The 26,932-nt window shown below is 33.2% G+C and overlaps 1 protein-coding gene across 1 annotated transcript in view; it reads left to right on the top strand.

Annotated features, from left to right (window-relative positions):
- The window catches only part of LOC129253054 (homeobox protein homothorax-like), a 109,320-nt gene that overhangs the window by 60,713 nt on the left and 21,675 nt on the right, over positions 1–26,932 (top strand). Inside the window, exon 4 of the mRNA XM_054891286.1 lies at positions 23,869–23,919. Within this exon, the coding sequence (XP_054747261.1) occupies positions 23,869–23,919 (51 nt within the window). The remainder of the gene's footprint in view (positions 1–23,868; positions 23,920–26,932) is intronic.

Below are 26,932 nucleotides of genomic sequence, written 5' to 3'. Positions count from 1 at the left end.
AAACATACATTTTAATTGAAAGAATTAGGTATGCATAATTTGGTCAACAACATATCATTAATATTGGGAACAAGGTAAATTAATTAGGAAACTGCATGCAAGCGGGTATGATGAGGCCCCTGCTAATACTAAAAAAAATTATGCCTAATAATTTGAAAAACAAGCACAAAATTGGAGAACATTTTGTTTTATTCAAACATTAAAAAATAAATATATAAATACATTTACATGTATTTGATTAAAAAAAAAACAAGTGATGAACAGTATGATGAACAACAAAATAGATGCGCGACATTTCTACCAGATTTTGCTATTTTATTTCTCTTTATTTCATATTTCAATTATTTTTTATAAATTTTTAACTCAGTATACAACAAAATCCTTGTAAGTAATTTTTTTAAACTTGTGCAAAACTTATGAAAATTCTGAAAATTTTTACTGAAATTTCAAACTTTTTGAACCGAATTTTTCGGATAATTTTTAGTATGCAGTTTTATAGTCCGTGCAATTTTAGTAAAATGAAGTGCAAATTGCAAGTGGCTACGAAATACCGTTGATTTTTGGCAATTTTTTTTGCTGAGAGGTTACGCATTTTTTCCCGCACAAAGTGAGTTCGACAAAGTTTTTTTTATGGAAGAAAATATTTTGTAGGCATATAGTTTTTTAAATTTTAACGTAAGGCCGGTATTTTAAAAATCTGCTTATGAAAGACAAATGCGTTCGGAAGCTAATGCAACTTTGTGAATGTCAACAAAAAAAAAAAAAAATGTCGAGAAAATTAAAAAAAATAACATTTTAATTACTATGCCTTTCCAAGTAAAAGTAAATACCCCTTTTAATCTAACGAATTACTGTTAAAGATGTCGTGATGAATTTTTTATATATCTTAAAATAAGTGGTAATTTCTGTAGTTTCTGGTATTTATCGGCAAAAAAATGTTTTTTGGATTATGCCACTCTTACAGCAGATAAGCAATATGTATATAGTACAGTTATATAGTGAAACCTTATTTATTTGCCGTTTTTCATCTTTTCATTCAATTTAATTTAATTTTTACAAGTATTGCAATTCTGACATTTTACCATTTTAGTCATTTAGTCTAAAAATCACAATTAATTAATTAAATAATTAATCGCGTAAATCAATCGGTTAATTGAGCGCAGCATGCAAACAAATAAATTACTCAGCGCCGCAGAGCAGCAGTTAGTGGCAACACCTACGTATGTATGTACATGCATTCATTTAGCCGCTGTGTGGCACTTGCCACAATTTCATGCATTTGTAAACGTATATTTAACTGCGTGTAGCTGATTTTAGACACTGCTAATTATAAACAAATAAATTACATGTAGGTAGACATTTTTATTGCGCTCATCCCACCTAAACAGCTGCGAAAGAAAAATAATATACATGCCCACATATGAAAAAATTATGAGAGGGAGTACAGTGTGGCAAGTGTGTTGGCAATTTAATAGCCGAAAGTGTTGACATAATTGTCGCCACAAACCGAACAGCACTTCTAATGAAATCTAGAAAAAAAAGAGTGTAAGTTACATAACCACATGCGGACGCTTTGTAGTTATTTCACTCGGCCACTCTCAGTCTGCTATCCCATTTAGGATCTTTGCTGCACGCATTGCCTGTTAAATGCCACATTCTACTTTTTATTTTATTTTTTGTCTTTGGTTCGCCCAACTTTTGATGCCTCATCTAATATCCAGCTGTCAAAGCAAACCATAAGGTTGACTACACGCTCTCCACACATCTTTATCTAAGCCTGGATCTTTTTAAAAGATTTCTCATTACTTTCTTCTTTGCTGCTTTTACAAAAAGATATGCGAACATAAAAAAGTATAGATTTTTCGTGGTTCCAAAATTATTTGGGTGTTCTTAACAGTTTTTATCATTTACCTTTTCTATTTTCGTTTGTGCCGTTTCTCTAGAATTGCCCAAAATTACTAGTTTCGTTAATTTCTTCTATGATTTCTTAACGGCGTAGCGATCTTTCTTCTAGTTTACCTGCCGCCACAAGAATATACGCCTCACATACAGGTTTTAACTATTTCATTTTGTAATTATTTGAAGCATCAAAGGTTCAACTCTACCTTTTCTGCCCATTGCTTCAATTTGAAATCGCATTGCTTTCCGGAGAAAAAAATGCTTTGGAAAAAAGTACAAAAAACAATGCTGGGAAAAGCAGACACATACACATACGCATACACATATACACATGCATATGCATATAAATATTAGAAAAAGGCATTAACGCATATTTTTGTCTCCTTGCTGGGCTGCTATTGCGCTGCGCATGCGTGCACGAGTATTGCTCACTTGTGTGCCTTCAGCAAGTTGTGCGCGTACATTCCTTTTGCGCTTGTGCATTTAATCTGCTTTGTTCCATTTCTTTTTTCCGTATTTTTTTGTTGTTGTTGTTAAGATTCTATTATAAAGAAATATGCCTGTTCCTTCAATTATACGATACGTTTTTTTTTTAGTTTTCGATTCGTTTCTTTCTTTTCGAAAAAAGGTGTGGGGTAGGTACATTTTTAATTTGCCACTACCCTCTTTCAACGCCGTAAATGTATTTAAAGCGCATCAAAAATACCTACATATGTACGTACATAAAAATTCAACAATGAGTTGAAGTACAAAAACAAAAAATTAAATAAAAAAAAAATAAAAAAATAAAATTATATCATAGATTGCCGTGCATCCTTTCGTCAACCCTTAGAGCGTTTGTAAGCGGTTTTAGGTTACCGAACAAAGGCCTTTATCATATGTACATACATATATTTTTCTTTTCAAAATGTATTGGCATTTAGAGCGCTCCTGGTTCACACTTACATACACGTACAGATGTTTATGCGATTATAAAGGACACAATAAGTTTCTCGAAATGAGCATCCTGCTAGCGTTGCTAACCTCTACAAATAGTTTTCGCGCTAACTGCAGCAATTGCGCAATCGTAACTGTTGTTTCGTGAAATTGGAAGTAAAAAAAAGTTTACTCTCATTTTCACACACTGTAACAGCGTTTTCTCTTCTCTTACCAGGGTGTCGTGCTCTTTTCCTCAATGCAGAAAGGGGGTGAGCGTTGTCCAGCAGATTTTAATTTATCTGTGTACACAACTTCGGCAAAGCTCGTTATTTTGTGCCGCATTCAAAATTTATGGCGAAATCTATTAACAGTAAAACATTAGATGAAAATATGTATACACTTTTACTCAGGACGACAGAATAAATTTAAAGTTGGAACCGTTTTTCTCGGTATTTTCATTTCTTTGATTATGACACTCTTGCAGCTAATGAGCGATTTGTTTGCCCCACATCTACGCCTTCTGCTAAATGTAGCTTAACATCTGTAAAAATTCTGTTTCACATTTAGTCAATTTGCCAATTTGCTACATTTCATTTTTAAAATGAAAATTGAGTTGTTAAACTACGAAATGGCAACTCATGTTAAGACAGCGATGGCCAGAATTTCAGCAAGATAGATTTGTGAAGGCAATGAAATTTGGGGTCTCCACACGCCATTTCTACCTTAACAGATTGATTAAGATAATCTTTACAACAAGGTAAAATGATAACATGATACTGCATACAACAGCAACTGAGATTACACGATATTTGAAATCGCTCGGCAAAATGTGAGAAAAACTGTGCTACGAAATATGAACTATGTTAGTCGAACATAGTCGAATGACTAACATTAGTACTCCTGGGCTAAGATAAAATTCACTTAAGTGCATGCTTTAAACTTATTTAGAGCCGGCTTTAACATGACTGTGATTGTGTGCCTGTGTCTGTATATATAATTTGTGAGGGAGTTGAAATTTTCTCTTTCTTTTCTGGGAGATAATTTTCTCTTTCCTTAAATTTAGCAATTATTTTTCTCATGTCAATTCCAAAAATCTTATATTATGCTTAGCATAAAACCAGTTTATATTTTTCTAAAAATTTTGCTAATTTTTAATAAATTGTTTTTTGCTAATTTGTAATCAAATAATTAATACAATTAAACCAAATTATATTAAAATAAATTCAACTTCCAATTAAAAAAGAAAATCTTCAAATAAAAATATGTAATTACTATTTATACTTATATTTCTTCATACTCTAGCACAATATTCTCGTATTTTTAATGTTTATTTCACTTTGCATTCTCTGATCAAACTCTTTCCACAGCTTTTGACCGCTTACCCACCACCAATAGCCGAAAATGTTTATTTAAAATACGTCAGTATGCCATTCTTGTGGCGCTTTTTCCTCTTACTCCCTCTTCGCTATGAAGACTTGTTGAAATATCAAGCAGACGTTTTAGGCTGCATGCCAGCCCCCACCAACCGCTGCCCATTGGTCTATCCTTACCACAATGCTAACCATCAACTTCTTGTGTTTATAAAAAGATTGATTCTTTCAAATATACCATACTATTTATTGAAAATTTCATAAGCAGTGCATGAACAGCAAGAAAAATTGAATCTCGTATTCAGCAACGTGCTGAATGACAGCTCGACTGACAGACAGTTCGTTGCCACAGGCCAAACGGAGAAATGAACGCAATGAAGAACGCAGTGCGCTTGTTACCTTTTTTCTCTTAAAATGCTTGCTGTTGCTAACTTTTCTCATAATATTTGTTTATAAAACCACTTGGCGCCTTTTAAATGTTGTTATTATTTCCATTTGTTGCGTTGCAATACTTTACGTGTCAGTTGACTGGCTGCGCCTGTGTGTTGCAACAATATTGCTGGCGTGTAAAAGCGTTAAATGAGTGTGTGTTTGGAAATTCGTATTCAAAATTGAAATTGAAATTCAGATTAGAGCAAATAACTGGTGCGGTATGTACTCGTACTAGTACATGTCACAAGCGCCACACAAGTGTAACAGCAGCGGCACCACCACCGACACCGGCACCAGCACCAGCAGCGCCTCAACCAGGGCGGCCTTAGCAGTAACGTTTTCGTAAATGTTTACATTAGCTTGTGCTTGGTCTGGTCATTGACGTCTGCAGTTGCTGCATTTACAGAAGGAAAAAACCTGGTTGTGTTGTATATTCTTTATTTTGTTGTATTTTCCTATTACTTCTCTGTGATTTTGTTTTTACATAAAAGCTCATACATATGCACGTGTTATACAAATTCTCTTCTTACTCGTATACATCAGAAAAGTATTTTCTAAAGATCGATTTCTATGTATTAGTTTGCACTCATACTTGTTTATATTTATACTTATTTATGGTTTTTATACCCGCACACTTGAGCGCAAGGTATTCCTAGTTTGCTCACATAACGGTTGTATGTAACAGCCTGAAGGAATCGAGATATATATACACATACTGTCAGCGTCAAAAAAAAGGGTGCACCACATATTGACAAGATTTGACTATTTATTTGTTTTTATTAAAATTATTTTTATTTTAATGTATGTATTGTAGTTCATACTATACCAAAAACCGTATAACGCAAAGTTTCGGATATTGTACAAAATTTAGAAAAATTCAGAGAATATTCGTAGGAGTTTCTAACTTTTTAAAAAAATTTCGAGTCTGCAACTTTTTTGGTATTATAAAATGCAAATTTCAAGTCGGTAAAAAATTACATTGATTTTGTAAAACTTTTTTCCAGAAAAGAAAAGCGTGATATCTCTGCTGAAAATAAAAAAAGAATTACTTTAATTTAGTACAATTAACCAACCGAAAAAAATAAATGCAAAGCTAGTAAAACTTTGAAAAATGGGCAGTGCTACGCGCATTTTATGGCAAATGCGATTGCATTACTAAATTAACTAAAATGCATGCGGGTTGATAAAGTGCGGCCCGGACCGAACTTCGCACGTCCTTACTTGTTTAATATATTTTTATTTAAATTTAAATTGCCACTTAGCAGTGCTGGCCACTACCGCATCACACTCAAAAACCCATCCTCATCAAATGCCCGCCCACGCATGCATGCCGTCACCGGCTGGCGGCCGTCGCTGTAGCGCATTGAGTGGCATAGAAATTCGCTCGCTCGTAAATCAAGCAAATCACGAAAGCACAAAGGCAACACAGCACGCATACATACAAACAAATATTTATCTGTATGTTTAACAATGCCGTTTGACTTGTCATTTACAAGTCAGTCGCGAGACAGACGTCATTGGATAATATATATTTTTAACGCCTCTATTTTTGTTTTTTTTTTTTTGATGTTCGTGGAAAAGCAATTCCTTGTGCGAATAGAAAACTAAAAATAAATCGAAAGATGAAAAGTGCGTAAAAAAACTTAAAACGTCAAAGAAATACATATTTTCTGCTATTTTTATAAATTACTTAAAATTTATCGCCTTCAATAAATAATTTATACATATTGAACTGGAAGCTAAAATATTATATTTTTAAAACTTTTGTAAGTAATTTAGCAATACGAGTGCAAAGCACAACACTTTATTTAGTTCTCACAATTTTTTCCAAAGATAAGGTACGCGGTAAAGGACGGTTACTGCGGCCTAGAAGAAATTTTGTATACCGATATTAGGTCCCTAAACCTCAATTTCTCTAGAAGTCACAGGATAAGGTAGACCTTTCTAAAGAAATGTTTATATAAATATAGCTAAGGCTAGGCATTCGCATGAAATATGCTGAGAAGTCTCATTGTTCCTGTGACAATAACAACCTAATTGTTCCAAGTACAAACGAGACTGTTTCTCTTTTATTGAACGAAAACTTTAGAGCTTTTCGAAACTATTTCAATCAAAGCTTCTTCTCAATTTATTTCTTTAAAAAAAGTTACTTGGCTCAATATATCCTCTTTTATGGTGAGCACTGGATGAGTTATGAAATCATACAAAGTTTTCTCCTCACCTTACGCGGGCCAGCAATAAAGGAAGTACAGAGCCACTGACATGTGCGCAGTTCTAGCCTAGAATGGAATACAACTAGGTCTCTCATCAATCTCCACTGAATTTATTTAATTCAATAGTAGGTATCATCACCTGACACTGCTTAATGGGAACACTTTAGTAGCCAGGTATCCAGTCCTTACTGGGCCCTCGTCTACATCCGCATAGAGAATGAGAGTATGGAATACAAAATAGCTGAAAAATCACTTTTTGCGCCTTTTTGGCGCAGAGCTTTTTAAATCTAAAGAGCTTTCATTATGTATCTTTTCCTGCGTGTAGGAATTAAAATTTTAGGAAGCTCAGTAGAAAAATATTAAAATTTTTTAAAATTATTATTTTTTATTCTTGACCTTTGGACGAATGCTGAAAAAATATCCCGCTGTGTGGGCTTTGTGTTTGTGATTTAGCCCTCGCTGTTGCATATGGAGCAAAAACATTTAAATAATTTTTCTTTTTCCATCCACACAAATTTGTATTTGTATACAGAATACACAAATTTACGCCAATAAAAGCAGGGGCGTATTCGGTGTAGGGCAGTAGGAGGCTCAAAAATTCGTTGAGAGATCACGCAATTGGGCTATTACTTTGATTTTTTCATTTTACGTGTACCTGAAATGGGTCTAAGTACAAATTTCTTTTCAAAAATAATGAAAGTAAAATAAACAAGAGTAATTTTTTCAGTCTATTATGGATTTATTAAAAATAACAAATATGTATTTGAATTATTTACGGAAAGCGTTTTCAATCATGTGACTGGATCGGTGGGTCTCGCAGTAGCGCATGACCCTGTTGAGATTTTCTGGCTCTATCTCATTTGTGGCTTGGATGATATTCGCTTTAAATGCTTTAATTTTATGGATTCCCACCTATATCGGACACTGCACAAAAAAGCAGCACAACATAATATATTTCTCAACGTTGTTCAAGCATTAGGCGGACGTTTGACACTGACTGACAGTCAGGATCACGACTTTTGCTTTCTTTTTTAGATTTTGGTTGATAATTTTTTTCACAAGTGGCATCCGTAGTCAAGATTTTAAGCAAAAACGTGCTGTGGTACAGTTGACTTCGGTATCATCTTCACTAAGAAATTACAGACATAAAATTTTACTACATTATGGGATCCATTAGTCGAAAGACAGAATACGCCATTGATTGACGGTATATCCTTTATACGAAATTTATCTCAACGCTGAAGTAGATCGATTTAGATTATTTCATTGATAGGAATGCACATTTACACACATGTATGTATGTATGTGTGTACTTACTAAAATTGTTATGCACAGCTGCATAAAACTACAATACAAAATTGATAAACATTTTCTATGTTTAGTAATGCATCCAGATATGCTTGGCGCAATGATCACGAAACGCCGCTGATTGATGTGCGCCCGTGAAAAGGAACTAATATAAAATATGGAAAATGAGAAAAAGCGTTTTTGAACGCTTGCTGACTGTTTACAGGAAGTCTAAAAAGCGCAATAAATTTATTTAATAACATTGAGACGCTCATTCGCAAATCGCTTTTTCCATGTAAATCTTAACAACAAAAAAAGTGGCATATCAAAGAACGAGTTGGAATTGTTATCCATGTTTTAGATAAGTTGTGGTAGTACAAGGTGGTGCAAAATTAATCATCCAATTTGGGTTTTGAATCACTTTTTTACTAAGAACTAGTTTTGAGGGATGTGAATTTTTATTTTGACCTCCATTGGCTGTCTGTTTGTATACTGCAGCTCTCTGGTTCACAAGTGTCAAATACTATATGATTGAATCATCCGACAGGATTATTAATTTTGCGCCCCATTGTATATCTCAACTTCACTTCAAAATGAACAAATGCAACAAAAAATACTTATTTGCTGTTTTCGCTGCTTGCCACATGTCTGCTGCTTGCCTCGCTGTCTAACTGATTGTAAGTTTGTGTGTGTTGCAGCAGAATTTGTTTACATTTTATATGCGTGAGATTGATATTTTTGTTTATCATTTCGCAATTAAAAGCAGAACGAAAAGGTGGGCTGCACACAAATAATAAAATAAAAATACAAAAAGCACAAAACACGCAATATTCGAAAAAACAAACAAAAAATTACTCTTCTACCGATATTTCTCAAGTTCATTATTGAAATGTTTTGCTTTCACTCAACCTTAGTTGATATTTCTTTCATTTTATAAAATACAAAGAAGTGAGGAAAGTGTGAAATATTTCGTGCTATTAAGGGGTTAAGCATTCCAATTAATCGTATTCCATCTCCTCAGCACTTGGCTCATACCTTCCACTGTTGATTTTATTTTATTCTCTATCCCAATACACTCGTGGGCTTGCGTTTTAAAAATTGTTTACACATTTTACAACTATTTGATGAAAATCCGGTAGAACAATTATTCCGAATTCGCGTACGTAACAAAAATAGAAAGAAGGCAAGGCATTCACAAAGTGTTTAAAACTATACTGAATCAGTTTCAAATTGCAGTAATTGACTTGACCTTTGTTAACAAATTGAAATATTACAAATTCCAAAACAAAACCAAAGTACACGAATTAATAATAGTTGCATTTTTCGTTATATGGTACATAAATTGAATCTCACGCGCAGTAGTTTTTAAAACAACGAAAACCATCTATCTAAGTAACCGGCTGCATAAACGTTCTTCGTCGCGTGACAAACGCTTGCTGCGCAACATTTTTATTTGAAAAAAAGCAGCAAATAAAAGAAAAACGACGTTAAATTTATGATCAAAACATTGGCATTGGCACTGTCGATGTTGTTGTTATTCTGTGTGATTACCATAACGCCTCTATTCATATAAAGAAATGATTTAGTTGAAAGCTTGCGATTTAATTGCTGTTGCTATCAACGCGCGTATTTGTTGATGATATTGGGATGCTGCTAATGTTGTTGTTGCTATGTTGTCATCAGCAGCAGGTAGCAGGCTCGTTCGCTGTAGCAATAATAAACTTGCTGCGTGCTTTTATTCCGCACGCTTGTGTTGTAAATCATTTTTCGGTAGCTTTCTTGTTATTGGCTTTCCTGAAGTTTTTTGCTGCTTTATGGCTTTTGTGCGCACTCACTTTTCTTAACCAAGTTTTCGTTGTTTATTAGGCAACTTGGTTGTTGTCAACAACACGTTGCAGCAACATGTATGATTGCGTGTTATTAAACATGCTGGGAGTAAACGTGTGAATAATGCCAATGCAATTTGTTTGCATGTTGATTGCTAGCAGTTGTGCTACCTCAGCAACATGTTGCGGCAACATTAGTCGATGAACATTTGTGGGTGTGTAAGAGTTTCTGAGTAAGCTGATTATTCATTCTTCATATATTTTTTGATTATTTAATTTAGCTTCACTCTTATGTTATAAATATTCCTTCTTTTGTTTTTTGTTTTATTGGAATCTATGTTATTGTATACCATTTTTGTTGAAATACAGTAAATCTATAGAAAAAAACAAAAATAAACTACACTGAACCAATTTTTTTGTTATTCAAACATGAAGTATAATATTAAAAAATTATATTTAATTTTAAATTTAAATTTGTAAGATGCAAAACAATTGATTGGTCTTCCCCTCTGTAGGCTTTTATTGTTACAATTTAATAGCGCATTTTATTACCCTAAAAACTACTTGGCATTTCTTTCGTTTCTTTGTTATCACTTACGCAATGCTTTCTCTCTTGTTGCTTCCTCGTACCATAAATTTTCTTTAAAAAAACCAGAAATACTTTTTTGTGGTATTTGGAAAGACTTTAACTTCAAATCACTACAATTTATAATTGCCTTAAACAGCACACACGAGCGCCAATTCGGACGCAATAAAATCAATTATACAACATTTATGAGGATGGCAGGCAGTAGCCAAAAGAAACAAACAACACATACAAGGCATACAATAACAGTTAATAACAGTTTATACCAGCAGCACGTCATTATTGATTGAATAAGGCCAGTATTCTACACCCATTGGCTCTACCTCCTTTCCCAATAGGGCAAATGTATTAGAGATTAGTAAATTTCATGACAAGTTTTTCCCTACTGGCTCTCACTTTTTTAATCGGTGTAAAAAAAATTAAAAACACACCAGTTATTAAGTTTCATAACTCTTCAGCGTCTTTTTTCTAAAATTTTTATTGAATCAAAACGAATTTAATTTCTCACGTGATGACTGTTTAATAGCAGAGGCATATAAAACTTTATAAAGCACTGAATGAAAATTGCTGCAACAACAATGAGAATATTATAAAAAAAGTGAGAAGTAAAAATGTTGAAGCAAATTGTGGCTAATAAATTGGCATTTATTTGTTGTGGGCAACATTTGCTACATATAATCCTACAACACTAATTATACCATATGGATGCGGCTGCCGCGTGAGTTCTATTCGTTAGGTACCGAGTTCGAAACGCACTGTGAATGTAGAGGATGAAATTATTAATAATTGTTTTTTAATAACGGTTGCTCGTCAGAAAGATCGAGGAAAACCTCGGCCAAACACCGAATACGGGATATACACACCAAGAATATACATACATACATACATATACGTTATTGTACGAGTGTGCTTGTGTGTGCATATGTATTTCAATGTGTAGTCTCGCATATGTGTACATTTTTCTTTTTATATTTGTTTATCTTGACTACCGACGCTGTCATAAAGCTTCGAACGAAGAAGGATTGTAGTAGGTGCTATGTTGTAAAATGGGAAACCACTGGAGTGCGGGGTCATAAAGCTTGCGAGGACAAATAAAATGCAGAGCAAGAAGCAGTAATTACAACACAGAAAATTATATCAAATGGCAAAGAGTTGAAGAGGAGTGAAAAATAGTTCAATATAAACAGCTTGGGTTTACTCTAATAGTTGAATGTATTGAAATATGTATATGACTAATTTTTTTAAATTTAAAAATCAAAATAACATAAAATTTAAATTAATACTAAAATTAAAATTAGTATTAAAAATAAAATTAAAATTTCATAAACATTTATTAAAGTTTTAAGTTTAAAGCCAGAATGAAAATGAAAATTCAAGTGAATAATAAAATATATTAAAAATTAAAATTAATATGGAAATTAAAATTTATTTAATATTATAAAATGAAAATATATAGAAAAATGAAAATATATAAATGAAAATGAAAATTCAAGTGAATAATAAAATAAAATAAAATAAATAAAAAAAATTAAAATCAAACTTAAGTTAATACTAAATATAAAATTTAATTGAAAATAAAAATTAAAATTAAATAAAAATGAAAATTAAATATAATGTTAATAATAATTGTGTTATAAAATCAGTAGAAAAGTAAAATTATTACAAAAGTTTTTATTTAAATTTGTTTACAGAAATTTAAAGAACTACTAAATGAAAATTAAGTTTAAAACTCATATCATAAATGACGCTAGATTTATTTTAAAACTCAAGTTAATATTATATTAATACAATATTAAAATTAAAATTTAAAATAGAGTAAAAATTGAAATCTAAATAAAATGAAAAATTGAACCGTAAATTAAAATTAATTAAATTTAATAAAAATAAGTATTGTGAAGCTAGATTTGAAATGAAAATTCAGGATAAAATTAAAATTTTGATTATATTATATTAAATTAAAATTATTAAAAAATTAAGTTCAAAATTTGGTTTAAATTGGAATTCAAGTTAAGATAAATATTAATATTAACTTTAACATTGAAAAAAAAAAAATTAAAAATAAAATTAATAAGTGAGATGAAAATTATAATTAAAATGAAAATTGAAATGAAAAACTTTTCAACACGTTTTTCTTGTGAAAATAGAAGTGGAACTTCTGCATAAAAAATCTGTATAGGTCGTGGTGAAAAGTACGCAAAACTTTTTTTTTAGCTGTATGTATTCTCTTTCGTTTGATATCCATATCAGGTGCATATGGTAGGCAGTATTTGCGGTTAATAAAAAAGGTTAGTTTTTGTTGCAGAGTGCTATAGGTAAAGCTACACTTAAAATAAAAATTCAATGTAAAATTTAAATTAAAATAATATTAAATGAAACTTTAAAAAATATTAGAATGAAGTTGTGTTTAAACTTGAAGTTGGATTTGAAATTAATATTAATGTAGAATTTTTTACTTTAATGCGCATAGATTCAAAAGTAAATTGAAAAAACAAAATATTAAGAAAATAAGAAATATAAATAAAATAATTTTAATAAGATAGAAAAAAACAACTAAACTATAATATAACTTCATTAAACCAAAATTAATTAATGCCAAATTTTTTATAATTAAATGTAAACTTTTTAAATTGAGTTAATACTTTTTTTTTAATTTGATTCATTTACAATAAATTTAATTTAAAGTTCGAATTTATTTGTATAAAATTTATTTTCTTTAGAATTTCCTAGAAGGTATTCAATTTATGTTATATTCCATTCCTACTAGCTTTTTTTTAAAGTTACTTAAAAATTTCTTTCGCGGCTTGCGTACTCAGCTTATCAATGTGCCAACGAATTTTTATGATTGCCTTTTCATATCATTTTATGGCATAGATTTCGACCGTCTTTCACTGATTTTACCTAATTAACTTCTGTACAATAAATATAAAAACATACCCACAAATATGTACATACAAATTATGACGCATAAACATACACACATAAGTCAACAGGAACGTTTGTACACACATATGTATGTATGGTTGTATTATCTAACTTGGCAGACAAGTATAGGGATTAGCTACTGCACTCACTTAAATCAGAAAGCGGCCGGATATTTGTGTGTAAAAAAATATAAATGAAAAAAGAAAAACAAAATCTAGAAAAAGACAAGCCTACATACATACATATCATAGCCAAACAGTCATATAAAGCAATTTCTTTATGCACCATTACAACTAGATTGTAGAACTATTTATCCTATTTCCTTCTGCGCTCTTTGCCTGCTAGTAAGCAAGTACTTACCCTCTTAACGTGCATTCACCTACAAATTTCACCTTTTTTTATTTGACAATCAAATTTTTTTACAACTAGTTGCTTTTAGCCTAAATAATAAAGAAGAAGAAGTCTCTATTTCTACAAGCATACATATTTATGTATAAACATCCATTGATAAGTAGTGCACTCGACATGGAGCTGGTATTGCACCGCTTCACGCATAAATGTACATACACATGTTTATATGTTTGTCTTTCCGTATTCAAAGTAGTCAAGTCAGTAGCACAACGTGCGCCTCTTACGGCACTAACTGCAGCAGCGACCAAAGACAATTCGAATCTCGACATTACACAGCTACTAAGCAAATATTTAACTATGTACATACCTATATACATATTTGTTGTTATGTACCTAACAACACAACCAGCAGTTGCATTGTGCTTGCGCATGCTTACTCGCATTATTGTACATCTAAGCACACAAGTACCTTCTTTTAAGCACATTGCTGCTGCTGCTGCTGCTGCTCTGCCAGTGTTGTATTGCTGCTACACTTTTCTTTGCCCTGAGACAATAACTATAATGCATTTGTTGACATTTTTGAACAAAGTGACTGCAACTGTTGCTTCTGATATACATACATACACACTTACGTTGGTTATTTTTTCTTCACTCTATTTATTTATTTTCCCATATTTCTTGCTGCTTTGCAGCTATCACCTCAAATATAATATCAAAAACATGAAAAAATGATACACCAGTTGAGTGCTTTTGTTATTAATTTTTTGAAAATTCTTATCGGTTTGCTATGCATACATACATACGTCTAATGTTCCGGATAATGTTAGTTTTGTGTGCTCCTACTTTTCGGTATTGTAAAGATAAAAATTTATGTTAACAACAAATTGTTAAAAAGTGCATACGCGCAGATACACACACACGCGCACAAGTGAATCAACGTTTATAGATCAAACAAAAATTATAAGCCACATTATTGTCTATATCGCCGATTTGCTTGTGTTTCGTGTTGTTGATATAATTTTATTGTTGTTGCCTTTATTATGGTACATTTATTGCGTGTGGTGACGCGTTCGGCTTGTGCTACTTTTAGTGGCCTGCTGGAAATGGCATACATAAACCACACTTAAAGACCCTTTTGAACCTTTGTAGATTAAAAAAAAAAACAATTAATGCGGAATAGAAACAAAACAATCAATTGGCGTTTTCTCTAAACCAATTAACCCTTCTGAAATCCAATTGACGCTTTCTAAACTTCGATGACGTATTCTAAAATTCCATTGGTCCTTTTTAAAATTCAATGGACTTATCTAAAATTCCTTTGACGTTTTCTCAAATCGAATTTAATATTTTTTATAAAATCCAATCAGCATCTTTTCAAATCCAATTAACTATTCTGAAATCAAATTGGCGCTTTCTGAAATCCAATTCACTATACTGAAATCAAATTAACATTTTCTAAAATCCAATTCACTATTCTGAAATCAAAGGGACGCTTTCTAAAATACAATTAACATTTTCTCAAATCTAATTAACTATTCTGAAATCAAATTCACTATTCTGAAATCAAAGTGACGCTTTCTAAAATACAACTAACATTTTCTCAAATCTAATTCACTATTCTGAAATCAAATTGGCGCTTTCTCAAATCCAATTCACTATTCTGAAATCGAATTTACGTTTTCTAAAATCCAATTTACTATTCTAAAACCCAATTAACATTTTCTAAAATCCAATTGACTACTCTGAATTGACGCTTTCTAATATCCAATTAACATTTATCGAAATCTAACTTCCAATGGTGTAGTTTTTTAAGGAAACAGTTTTCTCATGGTATCTCTTTTTTACTGTAGATACATACAAAATTGTTGTAAAGGTACAAAGTCGCACTTTATCTTTATTACTCTACGTACAAATACCGCACACAAAAATAAACACTAAAAAGTCAAGAACAACAACGCACTAGCATTGAATTTAACAATAAGCTTTAGAGTTTTATGCATAAATATTTGTTGATAGACAGTTTTCTGGGTTCTGATTTCGTCGCACGTCGACGGTGAGCGACTACTAGTGTTTGCACGAATAGGTATAGGTATGCAGTGAGTTTTCGAGAGAACGATAACTTGAAATAAACTGCTCCTATGCATAGGTACATACATACATATGTGCTTATGAAAAAGAATCCCATTTTTCCGCATGACACCAGCACTGGCGCTCGTCCACCACTCATTACATTATACAATTTACCAAATAATCGCTTGAGTATGGCATTGATAAGCGAGCCCTGATTGCTGATGGCCTGCCATGCTACTAAACCAATTTTTACGTAAATACATATGTATGTACACATGTAGAACAAAGAAAACACAAAAAATATTAAAAAGTAATGAATAAAGATAAAAAAATGAAAATAAAATTATTGTGATCACCTTGCCATGAGCTGGTTGTTGTATACACAGATAATGGGCTTATATATACATATGTATGTATGTATGAATCTAAATATTGTTGGGCTTAAAAAAATGTTGGTGCTTTCACTGATTTGTAGTTTGTTACTTTTCTAAAGTTTTATTGTGTTTTTCTTTTAACTACACGTATTAAAACTTTTCTTGATTTTGATTCCTGATATCTTCAAGGCAAATTGAACAGGTAGTGAGTAGGCATAGAACTGCTGATTTAATGTGTTCCACTTTATTTGGTATCTAAATTTTCAAACTTTGTTTACACTTTTCATATAACAATTTAAGCCATATCCAGTTTTCAATAGTCCAAAAACAAGTGCGAAATAGATGTAATTGTTGTTGTTGTTCTAGTGGTACTCTTTCAGTGCACTTGTAGTCCGCGCAAAACGTGTAACGTGCCTTTCATGCAACTGTCATAGCTAAGAGCAGCCAATTGTCATGCAATTATTTACATAGAATAATGAGTGACATTTTCTCAACTGTATAACCTTAAAAACGAAAGTGATCATGCAATTACTATGATATTTGATAAGCTATTGTGATAAGAAAATATGTACTGAAAATTTTAGAGTGCTATTATGAGTTCTGAAGCGAATACATCTGCTGGCCCAATGAGCATGCATTCACCAATATGTGGCGAATGAGCAGTCACTATTTGTGATTGTTTAAGATTTTCTGATAGTAGCGGTCGCCTCTCGGCAACTGGTGACAAGCCTCCGAGTACAATTCTGTCATAAAATACCTTCTTTAAAAAAAATCATCTGACAGCAGGAGGCAGCAAAAAATTTTAGGTCCCTCTATTTGTGGAAAAATATCAAGAGCATCAAAAACAACAATTGGCAAAAGAGTTCGACCAAACATCAACAAAAGGTTTAAGCGGCAATAATAATAATAATAGTAATAATAAGCTGACACTTCTTGTTTAGAATAATTTTGCTTTGATTTGTCAAAATCAGGTACACTTTGTTTTTGTACACCTACAGCAAATACCAACGATTGTGTTCATTGTCTCCTCATAATGTCAATGTCCAAAATTTACGCGTGAGCATTCGCTTCGATACACATAATACCCTTAGACTGCAAAAAGTGGCGCGTGCATTGCTAGTAAAAAATGCGATAGCTTGAGAAATTTTAGAAGGTATATAACCAATTTATTTTACTTTACATTTTTCACAATTCAATTTTAAACCAAAGCCTTGATAGTTGAAGCACTCAATGAACCAGAAATTTGAATTATTTATAAGAAAAACATTTTTTAATGAAAAAAAAAATTTTTAAATTTTTTTTGTAAAATTCATTCTTTTATTTCTGCAAAATTTTAAGTCCACTTTAAGTCACACCAAGCTCAGTTCTATTGAAGCGTTCATAAATGACGCTTTTTTTGGGCATTTTTTCCAGTACAAAATAAATTTAGTACTTTTTTCGCATATAAAACTTGAGTCCACTGATAATTTTAGCTTATAGATTTGTATAGTTGAGAGAACTAAAAACAAAATAAAAATATGAAATATTAATTTAGTGTAGCACAAATGATTTGAAGTCTGCAACATATTGTCACTACCTGGTATGGCTACGGTTACACTTTCTTCCCAAGAAAATCCACGAATTCTTTATAAGTGATGACACTGAGAGTTTTATGGTGACTCAGATTTTGATTCTTAGTTTCGTTTCAAATTCTTATATCAGTTTCCACATCAAATTTATGCTCTATTTATCAAATACTGCTCCACTGTAGCTGATCTGCAACGCTGCCTGCATATTAAATACACAGAGAACAAAGCAAAGCAAAATCAAAGCAATCAGATATAAACGATAAACAAAAAAACAAAAAATGCATTTAAATTATATTTTTATTTAAATTTAAAACTCATTTTTCGCTTGCTTTCATTATGATCTCAAAAACTCTTTGTTTCTTTATTTGAATTTTTTGGTTTGCTTGCCTTTTTATTTGGTAGCGAACGTCTTCACTGACAGCCCCATGAATACGACAAAATTTTGTTGCTTTTACACACATATACACAAACCAATTTTATTTATAGCCATGTCTCATGCTGTGAATTTACTTGTTATGATGATTTATACATTTTTAAAAACCCAACCAACGCCATGAATAAGAAGCGCTGAACAGCCAGTGAACGACAGCGGTAACAAAAAATACATGAACGATATAAAAAACGAAGAAAATAATCACAGCATATCACACAGCTGCCAAAAAAGCAAATAGTAAAAACGATTTGCAAAATAAAATCATCAATGTTTCGCTAGCCATCGCACGTCCGTTATGTTGTATTGCTTTATTTTTTGCATTTAGTGGCTGTGCGGGATGTTGGTGCCTCTGTTTGGGTGCATGTTGCTTGCAACACATCTCGAATAATGTCATTATGTTCGGATTTACATAAATACTAAAAACATATACCAAAATGAAGGCAACATGTTGCTTGACAGCCATGCAAGTGGCTTGATTTGTAGGCTGCGAAGTCATTAATTTTTCTTATGACTTTTACTAAAGCCTGCAACCTACACCGCCCCTCCGCCACCCACCCCCTGCATGTATGCCAGGCTCATGTAGCGCACTCATGTTGTAATTAGTTGCAAACAGCATTTTAAATGCACTCATGTCGGCCATTTTTAAATTCACGCACACTAAAACACAGTGACTCAAGCTTACTTTTGCTTTTTGGTGTCTTTGTATGTGTGCACACGAGTTTGCACAGTGGGCCGTATCGAAGTAGTAGCTCGGGGCGCTCCATTTTGGTTGCTTTGTACAGCATTTTCGCTTTTCAATTATTTGCTTTTGTTTTCTTTACTTGCTGAATTGTTTTTGCTTCGATTTACTGTTGTTGTGGCGACCACCAAACACTGTAATTAACTCCATACCAAGCGTTCGGTGGCGTTTGACGTTATGCGCAAACTTCGCATTCATACATACATACACACATACACTAGCATACGTGTGTAGTACATGTATTTAGTTGTATTCACTCTTTTCAACCATTCGACGCCTGACATTTGCCACTGACGTTTCGGCATGAGCAATCAAATATGGCGACAGCAACAAAACACCAGACAAGCACCAGTCACATTGCGCTAGCGAAGCATCTTAGGACCGCGAACGCTTTTTAGTTTGATTTTTTATTTATACATAATTTTTTCTGCCATTGCCTCATTGCTTGCTGGCCTGCTAAAATGCGTGCGATATTGATTTTTGTGTTTTACTAGTAATGCTGCAATATTTTGTTCTTGTGCGGCGGTAGTTGGTTTTTTCACCCTTGCTATTGTTGTTGCTTTACTTGTTTTCATTTTAGTTGCTTTTGCTTCTCTTAAACCTGTTGGCCAGCTTTACTTGCTCGGCAGCATACAACTTTGTTGAGTTGCAAAGAATAGCATAGCGGCGTACTGACTGTTTATGTTGCCAATGCGCCTGCAACATGTTTCGCGACGTGATTACGATGTATGAGAACACATTTTTTGAGCATTTAGTGAAAACAATAAATATACATACATATGAGAGACAAAAATAAATCCTAATTATAATTTCTACAAGAGATTAATTTCGGTTTATGTAAATGCTGCAGTTTTGAAAACTCCTGAAATTGAAATTATTCTTGTAATATAATATAGGAGTTTCTGAACTGTGAAATTACAAATTGTGATTAAAGTTTTTCTCGCCCCACGTAATGGCGAGTCATGAAAAATTCAATTTCACAAACTTGAATTTAGTAAGTGGACGTGTATTTGGAAAAGCTGGAGTGGATTTATCAAATAAAAGGTTATAATGGAAATTACCGTATCAATAATTAAGGAATAGTTAAGTGAAAAGATTGCAGAGTAGAACTTGTTCGATGATACTTCTCGCCAAACATCTATTCCGAATTCCATGATGTAGAGAACACCGAGCATCCGAAAACCGCTACTTTGATCTTAGGGAATTTGAGCATCGAGTGACGTCAGCACATAAATAAACAAGCCTTTGTGTTTCAATATATGCACGTGAAAATGTAAGTGTATATATTTTATCATTCTTGGCTTTCTACTCTCCTCGCTTGCTCTTTCACTTCTTTTCGTTTGTTTATTTTCTGTACTGACGTCACACACTTGGGATGGCGCAACCTTATATTCTATCATTCTTGCGCGAATTCGTTATTTTCCGAAATTCGCGGTGTGAATTCGTTTTGAATATATAAACAGTAAGAAACACGGTGCAGAGAATTTGGAAGGTTTGGTGAACATCAACCCTTTAACCGGATCTCAGCGATTTTGAAGGAATGAGTTGATTTGCTGACGTAGCAGGTGATGTGACAGCGGTTTGTTTACGTCGAAACTGAGATTGTGTTCATGAGACAGGGTGATATAGGAAGGTTTATAATTTTTGGAAATTGCGCTGGCGTACGGTACTATTTGACACTTCTGAATTAAACGGGTCAAAGTAAAGATTTCCATTACTCAAAATCATTTATTATTTATTTAGTAAGTAATTTGTTATACTCTCACAAATTAGCTTCAGAAACTCAAACCTTCTAATCTACCACTCTTGGGTGAGGATTTTGTGGATTTTGTTATAATATAGCATTTCTGGCGCTTTCCTTCGAAACCGAAGAAATGGATTACTGCAAACATGGAAATTGCATTACGGTTAGCGTTACAGTCATTCTCAGTTACTCTCGTTTCGCTCTAAATAAGTGAACTTATTGTAACATATGTAGGTTGTCTCTGGCATTATAACTTTAAAATATATTTTTTTCAGTTCAAAAAGACACAGTAACACTTTCTTGTTTGACAGCTGTCACTTTAACACTTTGCAACATATAAACAGCTAACAATTTGCCGCAAGATCGAGCCGAATAGGCTCAACTGAAAGACAAATAAATAAAAAAGTAAAAACCGTAAAAGTCAGCAGAGACCGCCCACCTACACAGGCACTGGACACTTACAGAGCAGCGCACAATTTGAAGACTTACTGACACACCAATGCATTTTGACAGCCAACTGTCAATGTCACCAACACAACAACACAACACAAAGCAGATATGTACACAAAAGTGCATAGCGATTCCGAAACAAAAGCAAATAAAAACAACAATAACATAATTGTTTCAATGGAAAACAGACAGAACGAAACGATACGAAGAGTTTTGGTGTTGCAGAGATTTTAAGCAGATTATAGTCTAAGCGTGTATTGTACACAACAACAGCAACAACAATAAAAACACCAATAACATTTTACAGAACGCAGCGGGAAGCGTAGAGCAACGAAAACAATCAGAAAATAAATTTAAAATATGAAGTAAAGTAAAGAAGCCTACAATGCATGTAAATGTATGTGTATATGTATATGTATATGTATTGTTTATGGAAATGAATGCAGACACTTTACCTGCTAGACCGCAACAATGTTGTCAGTGTTCTTCTTGCGAGCAGATGCAGACAAACTACCTGTATATGTGTAGGGCAATGAGAAAAAAACAAAAACCAATACGAATAAAAAAATACATGGAAAGGCTTTGTTTGCATGAAAATCAAAATGCTGTGCTGAAAAATGTGGATTCGTCATGCCGCAAGCATGACTAATGGTCTTATTGATGAAAATACGTACACACGAATGAACAAACTTACATAAATACACATTACACACATACATATGTACATACATGCATATGCTTCCAGGCATGCCTTTGGGTATGCACCATGTGATTTTCAGCAGAAACCCCACAGCTCGACTGCCAAAAAGGCAAAAAATGCACGGAATAAAATAAAAAATAGATAAAATTGTATAACAGAAAAACAAAAATAATAATAATAATAGAAGAGTAAAACTGAAACCGTTGACAAGATAAGCCGGTCAGGGTTTGCGGCAGTGTTTTTGGCGCGGGAAAAATACCATTTGTGCGCAATGAGCAACACATGTCTAGAGTTACTTGGCCTAAGTACGCACACATGAGCAATATTGCCTAGTTATGTATGTGTGTGTGGATATAAATACATAGGTAAATATGCATGTTTGTAGTACGCTGCACTTGCTGCAATAAATATGCGAATTACTACGCATGCTAGCCGCCGCAAAGCGCGCAACTTAGGCACACTCGCATCTACAAATGAATGTGCATATGTATGTATGTATGTGTTTGTACGCTATACTACTCAGTAATGAGCATTATTGCTGGTTTCTGATAACATAATTTTTATTAGCCTCAGTTGTGGTGTAAATGCGCTTACTAGTCACAACTTCAACAAAACCAACTCACGCCACACACATGCACACATGCCTGGGTAATGTAAACGATTAGACTAAGATAAAAATCACCAAGGCAATAACTTGATAAAATGCCGCCAATGTGGTCGATATGGAAATGATGAAAGTTGCAAAATAAATTTTTTTTTGGACCGACTTTCTATGTCCCCTCCGTGTTAGCATCTTGAAAAATTGCACTTCTCCACATATGATCGTTGTTTTAAAAAAAAAAATTAATAAAACAATTTATATAAAATTTATAATTAAAGGGTGATCAATTTAGAGACATCGGATTTTAAATTGAAATAAAACAACGAGAATTCAAATTAATTGGGCAATCTTTATTATTATTTTTTTGCAAATGAATTTTTAAAAATGAATTTTTAATATGAATCTCTTCTCGGACCAACACTAAATTTGGTTCTAAATTTGATTCAGATATCTCAACTTTCCGTCGAGTTGTTTTTTACAATATTGGAAGATATTTCAGCAGTAGGTTGGAAATGCCTTCTTAAATTCGTAATAGAAACGGTAACCATGCGGGTGGACTATTCCAAAACACATAACTATAAAGCTCCATTTGGTATCGCTATGGACGGAACCGGTGTATGCGCAACTGCAAGGAAACCAGTTGACTTACAGCGTCCAGTATTAGCGTATGTCAGAATATGATTATCTTTCTTTTATGTGGTCGAAGTTCTAGTACCCTTCTACACTGGAGCGCAAGAAATAAAATGTGTGTTTTTCTCTGAATGTTACTCGTATGAATTATGCTGAATTGCAGCTGAATGGCAAGTAGTGTACTGGAGTATTAAGTTTTATTGAATAAATGCCTAAATGCATTATAAAAGATTTTATTTATTTATTTTCTAGTGTAATAATTAACTAAAATATTATCACTACAATTAGAAGGCACTAGTGAACTTTAAGTGCGCTGAGTTGCGTTAAAATACTAAAAAATATTGTTGAGAGTTCCTTACAAATTAGAAAAAAAAATTTCAAAATTTTGCCAAGTAGGCTTCCGTTGTTGTACACATTCAAACATTTTTACCTATCTGTGATAAAAAATAGTAGTGAAATATACAATTCTATATCAATTGATTTTTCATTAGCGAAATATGAATGTGTTAAAATTTTAAACTCCTATTTTTAATGTTTTATTTTACTAAGTTTTTGTAATATGAAATTTTTAGTGCTTTAAGTAATAAACTTTTTATTTGCTTATAGGCTGTAAGAACTTGCATTGTCATAGACTAAATTTACATATAAATAAATATGACTATTTAAATATGTATAAATGACTAACCATTTTGTAAAATCATATAATTTTTAAGAATGAAAATTATTACATAATCTTCTTTTTCAATCCATTGCAGATACGATCACAGAAACCCTACTACACAGCGGATCCCGAAGTCGACTCACTGGTAAGTGGCATATTAACACAAAAGCACACACATTGATTTGCAGCGCATATGTATGAGTGTTTCACTATAAAGAATAGCCCATAAATAGGTTAATAAAATGCGCTTGCAACATATTAAGGCCATAGTAATAAATGCATGTTGCATAGAATCATAATATTGGCGCAACAAGTTCACCTTGACCTCAAAATAAAATGCAAAATTTAAAATACCAAATAAAAACTATTAAGAAAATATAATAAAAACCATTCTCAGCAACGAGCAAACAAACAAACATTTAACGCGGGACGCACACAATGTTGCACACATATAATTTTTTCAATTCAATTCAATTAGATGAGCGGCAGTCGCCGGCGTTGCCGCTGTGACTGTTGCTCGTTAACATTTTTATTTGCTGCTTAAATAAATTTGTCACAATTTACCGCAGGCCGCGCCAACTATGGCAACAGCAATAGTAATAGCAGCATCGGCCTAAGCTACTGTCCAGCGCATGCGCACTTGTCGTCCAGCAAGTTCAATGTCGTTACTGCAGTTTCGCTATGTGCAAGTATACATACGTTTTTAATTTTTTTCTTTGTATATTTTTATTACAGTCGCTTTTTAAATAAAACTTTACACTACTGCGGTGACAAAAAAAGAAGAAAAATTGCAAACATAAAAATAAAAATTAAATACAAAGCGACACAAAATTATCATTCTTAATCTCAAGTGGCTGTGATCCGGCATGTCAAAGCTGTGCGATACATAAACAAATACAAAGTGACGAACAAGCTCGTCGCAGTCATGCCAGTGTAAAGCAACAAACATATACACACACACACACATAAACAGTTATATATGAAGAAGCTTGACAGCTTGTGTTGAAGTGGCATTGCTGACCATAAACAATGCAACCAGTCCACAAGTATCTAGATACAAATGCACGACTCTGTCTGCTGGAGGCTGGAACTTAGTTATGCCCGCTCAGCCCACATTCGCTGGGTTGTATATTAGTAAAAAACAAAAAAAAGCAATACATACTCACACAAAGACAATAAACTTTTTCGAATCGGAATAAAATACACATGAGAAAAAAAGTTTAAAAACAGTCGTTCCTTCAATAACTGAGTTGTTAACTTATTTTATTGTCGAGCGCTTGACTGCTGAGCGCAGCTGAGCTCAGCGGCTATGCTGTGATGGTAGGTGATGCTGGGTGAAGTTGGCTGAGTGTGCGCGGTAAATTTGTTGCGCGGCATACGTATGCCAGTATGCTGAAGGCTGTCAATGTTGCAATTACAACAACAATAATCATTACAATAGCAACAATAACGATTTTCACCATGCGCTGCTTATACAATTTTGAAGATTTTATTTTATTAATGCATGTAAAATCCCAGCAACATGCCAATATGCCACAGCGCAGCTCGCCCCAGCACCTTCACCACCAGCACCACCATCTCCACCATCTCCACCACTACCACCAGCATCGAAAGACAACAACATGCTAGTCATGCCGACTATAGTAAAATTTAATCGTAAAAATTCACTACTTCACTGCCTTTGTTGCATCTGGCATCTTTTAATACCCCGAGCTGCTTAAGTGGCATGCCACAGTTTTAAGCTACGTACATGCATAAACATACCTACATATGGTATATGTGGTTTCATTATATGTCGTTGTGCCTGTACAAGTACCTCTCACTCGAAGTGTGATTTGCGAGAATAAAAACGTTCGAGCAATTCTTGGCTTCCACACTGGGTGTAGCCGAATATGGCGCGTACCATTTAAATGAGCCGTATGACATTTTCGTAGTCAATTCTACAAAAAAAGAAAAGACAAAGTTTCTCTATACTCCACTGCGCTGCATACAGTAAGACCTTAAGTAAAACATTGCTATAATTTAAGGACTCCTGAATCATTAATTGCGACCAATCTTTTATTCTTCCTCACTATTTTATACATTATAAAGTGGCATATTAAAAACATTAAAAAAACCTTTGCTGAATTGCGCTGAATACGATAAAAATGAGCTGAATATACACGAAAATTAATTCTTTTAATAATTAAGCTTCAAATGATTCGGCTGAATAAATGTTTTTTGCGCTGAATAAGAAAAATGCAAATATTTTTTTTTTGTTTCGCTTAACTTATATGTCTTTTAATAGCTAGATACTGCATGCCCAGCAAGTAAGTGTCATTATGAATTTAAACCCGTGCTGTTTAATCTGCGCAAAATCTTTGGAAAAACAAAAATGCGTTTATGTTAATTTCGCTGTCACACAGCAATTACCAATCAGCGCAATGCACTGCAGGGAAAGCAAATTATGCATACCAATAATGCCATTTCGTTTAAAGTGACACTTTAATCGCAGTTAAAGCGCATTTATTAAGTGTTGAAATCATCATTAGTCAAGCGCTAACAGCACTCCGTGTGTTGCATACAAAATTTTCGCATTAGAGAGTGTGGTAGTGGAAATGTTTGCAATAGCCTCGACGTGCAGTTCTAAACCAATATTTTATTGAAAAGTTGATAATAGGGACGTTCCATATGTCCGTGAGCTTTTCATTTTTTTAGTTTAGGACACGTGGACTAGGCCTACTGAGCATATGCGTACATACATTTATATAATTTGTGCTTACACTCTTTATGGGGTGTTTGGTCGAGCTAAACTTTTTATGGGATGAATCTTGATGTTGCTTCACAAATGGAAGGACCTGCAGTTTTTTAAGCCAAATGAGTTCTTATGAGGAGATTTTTCATTGTGGAAATGTTCTCGCAGGTTTGCCACTGCCTACCGAGGGGCGTACGCTATCGGAACAAACACTTTTTCCATCATTTGGTGGTTCATGCCCGGAGACTCAAACGTACGCACTTCCGAATGGTCGTCGTGCAGAATATCACGGCAAAAATAGTTCAGTGCGTAGCTCGTAGATGATGCGGAAATTAGTAATAAAATGTATTAGAAAAACATTTGTTTTTTGCAAAAAGTTTTCATTAGCTTGCAATCGCCACCAGAAAGCCGCGGTGAATGAACC

This window comes from Anastrepha obliqua, chromosome 1 (assembly GCF_027943255.1).
Source record: "Anastrepha obliqua isolate idAnaObli1 chromosome 1, idAnaObli1_1.0, whole genome shotgun sequence".
NCBI lineage: Eukaryota > Metazoa > Arthropoda > Insecta > Diptera > Tephritidae > Anastrepha > Anastrepha obliqua.
This window is presented reverse-complemented; position numbering and strand designations above follow the sequence as displayed.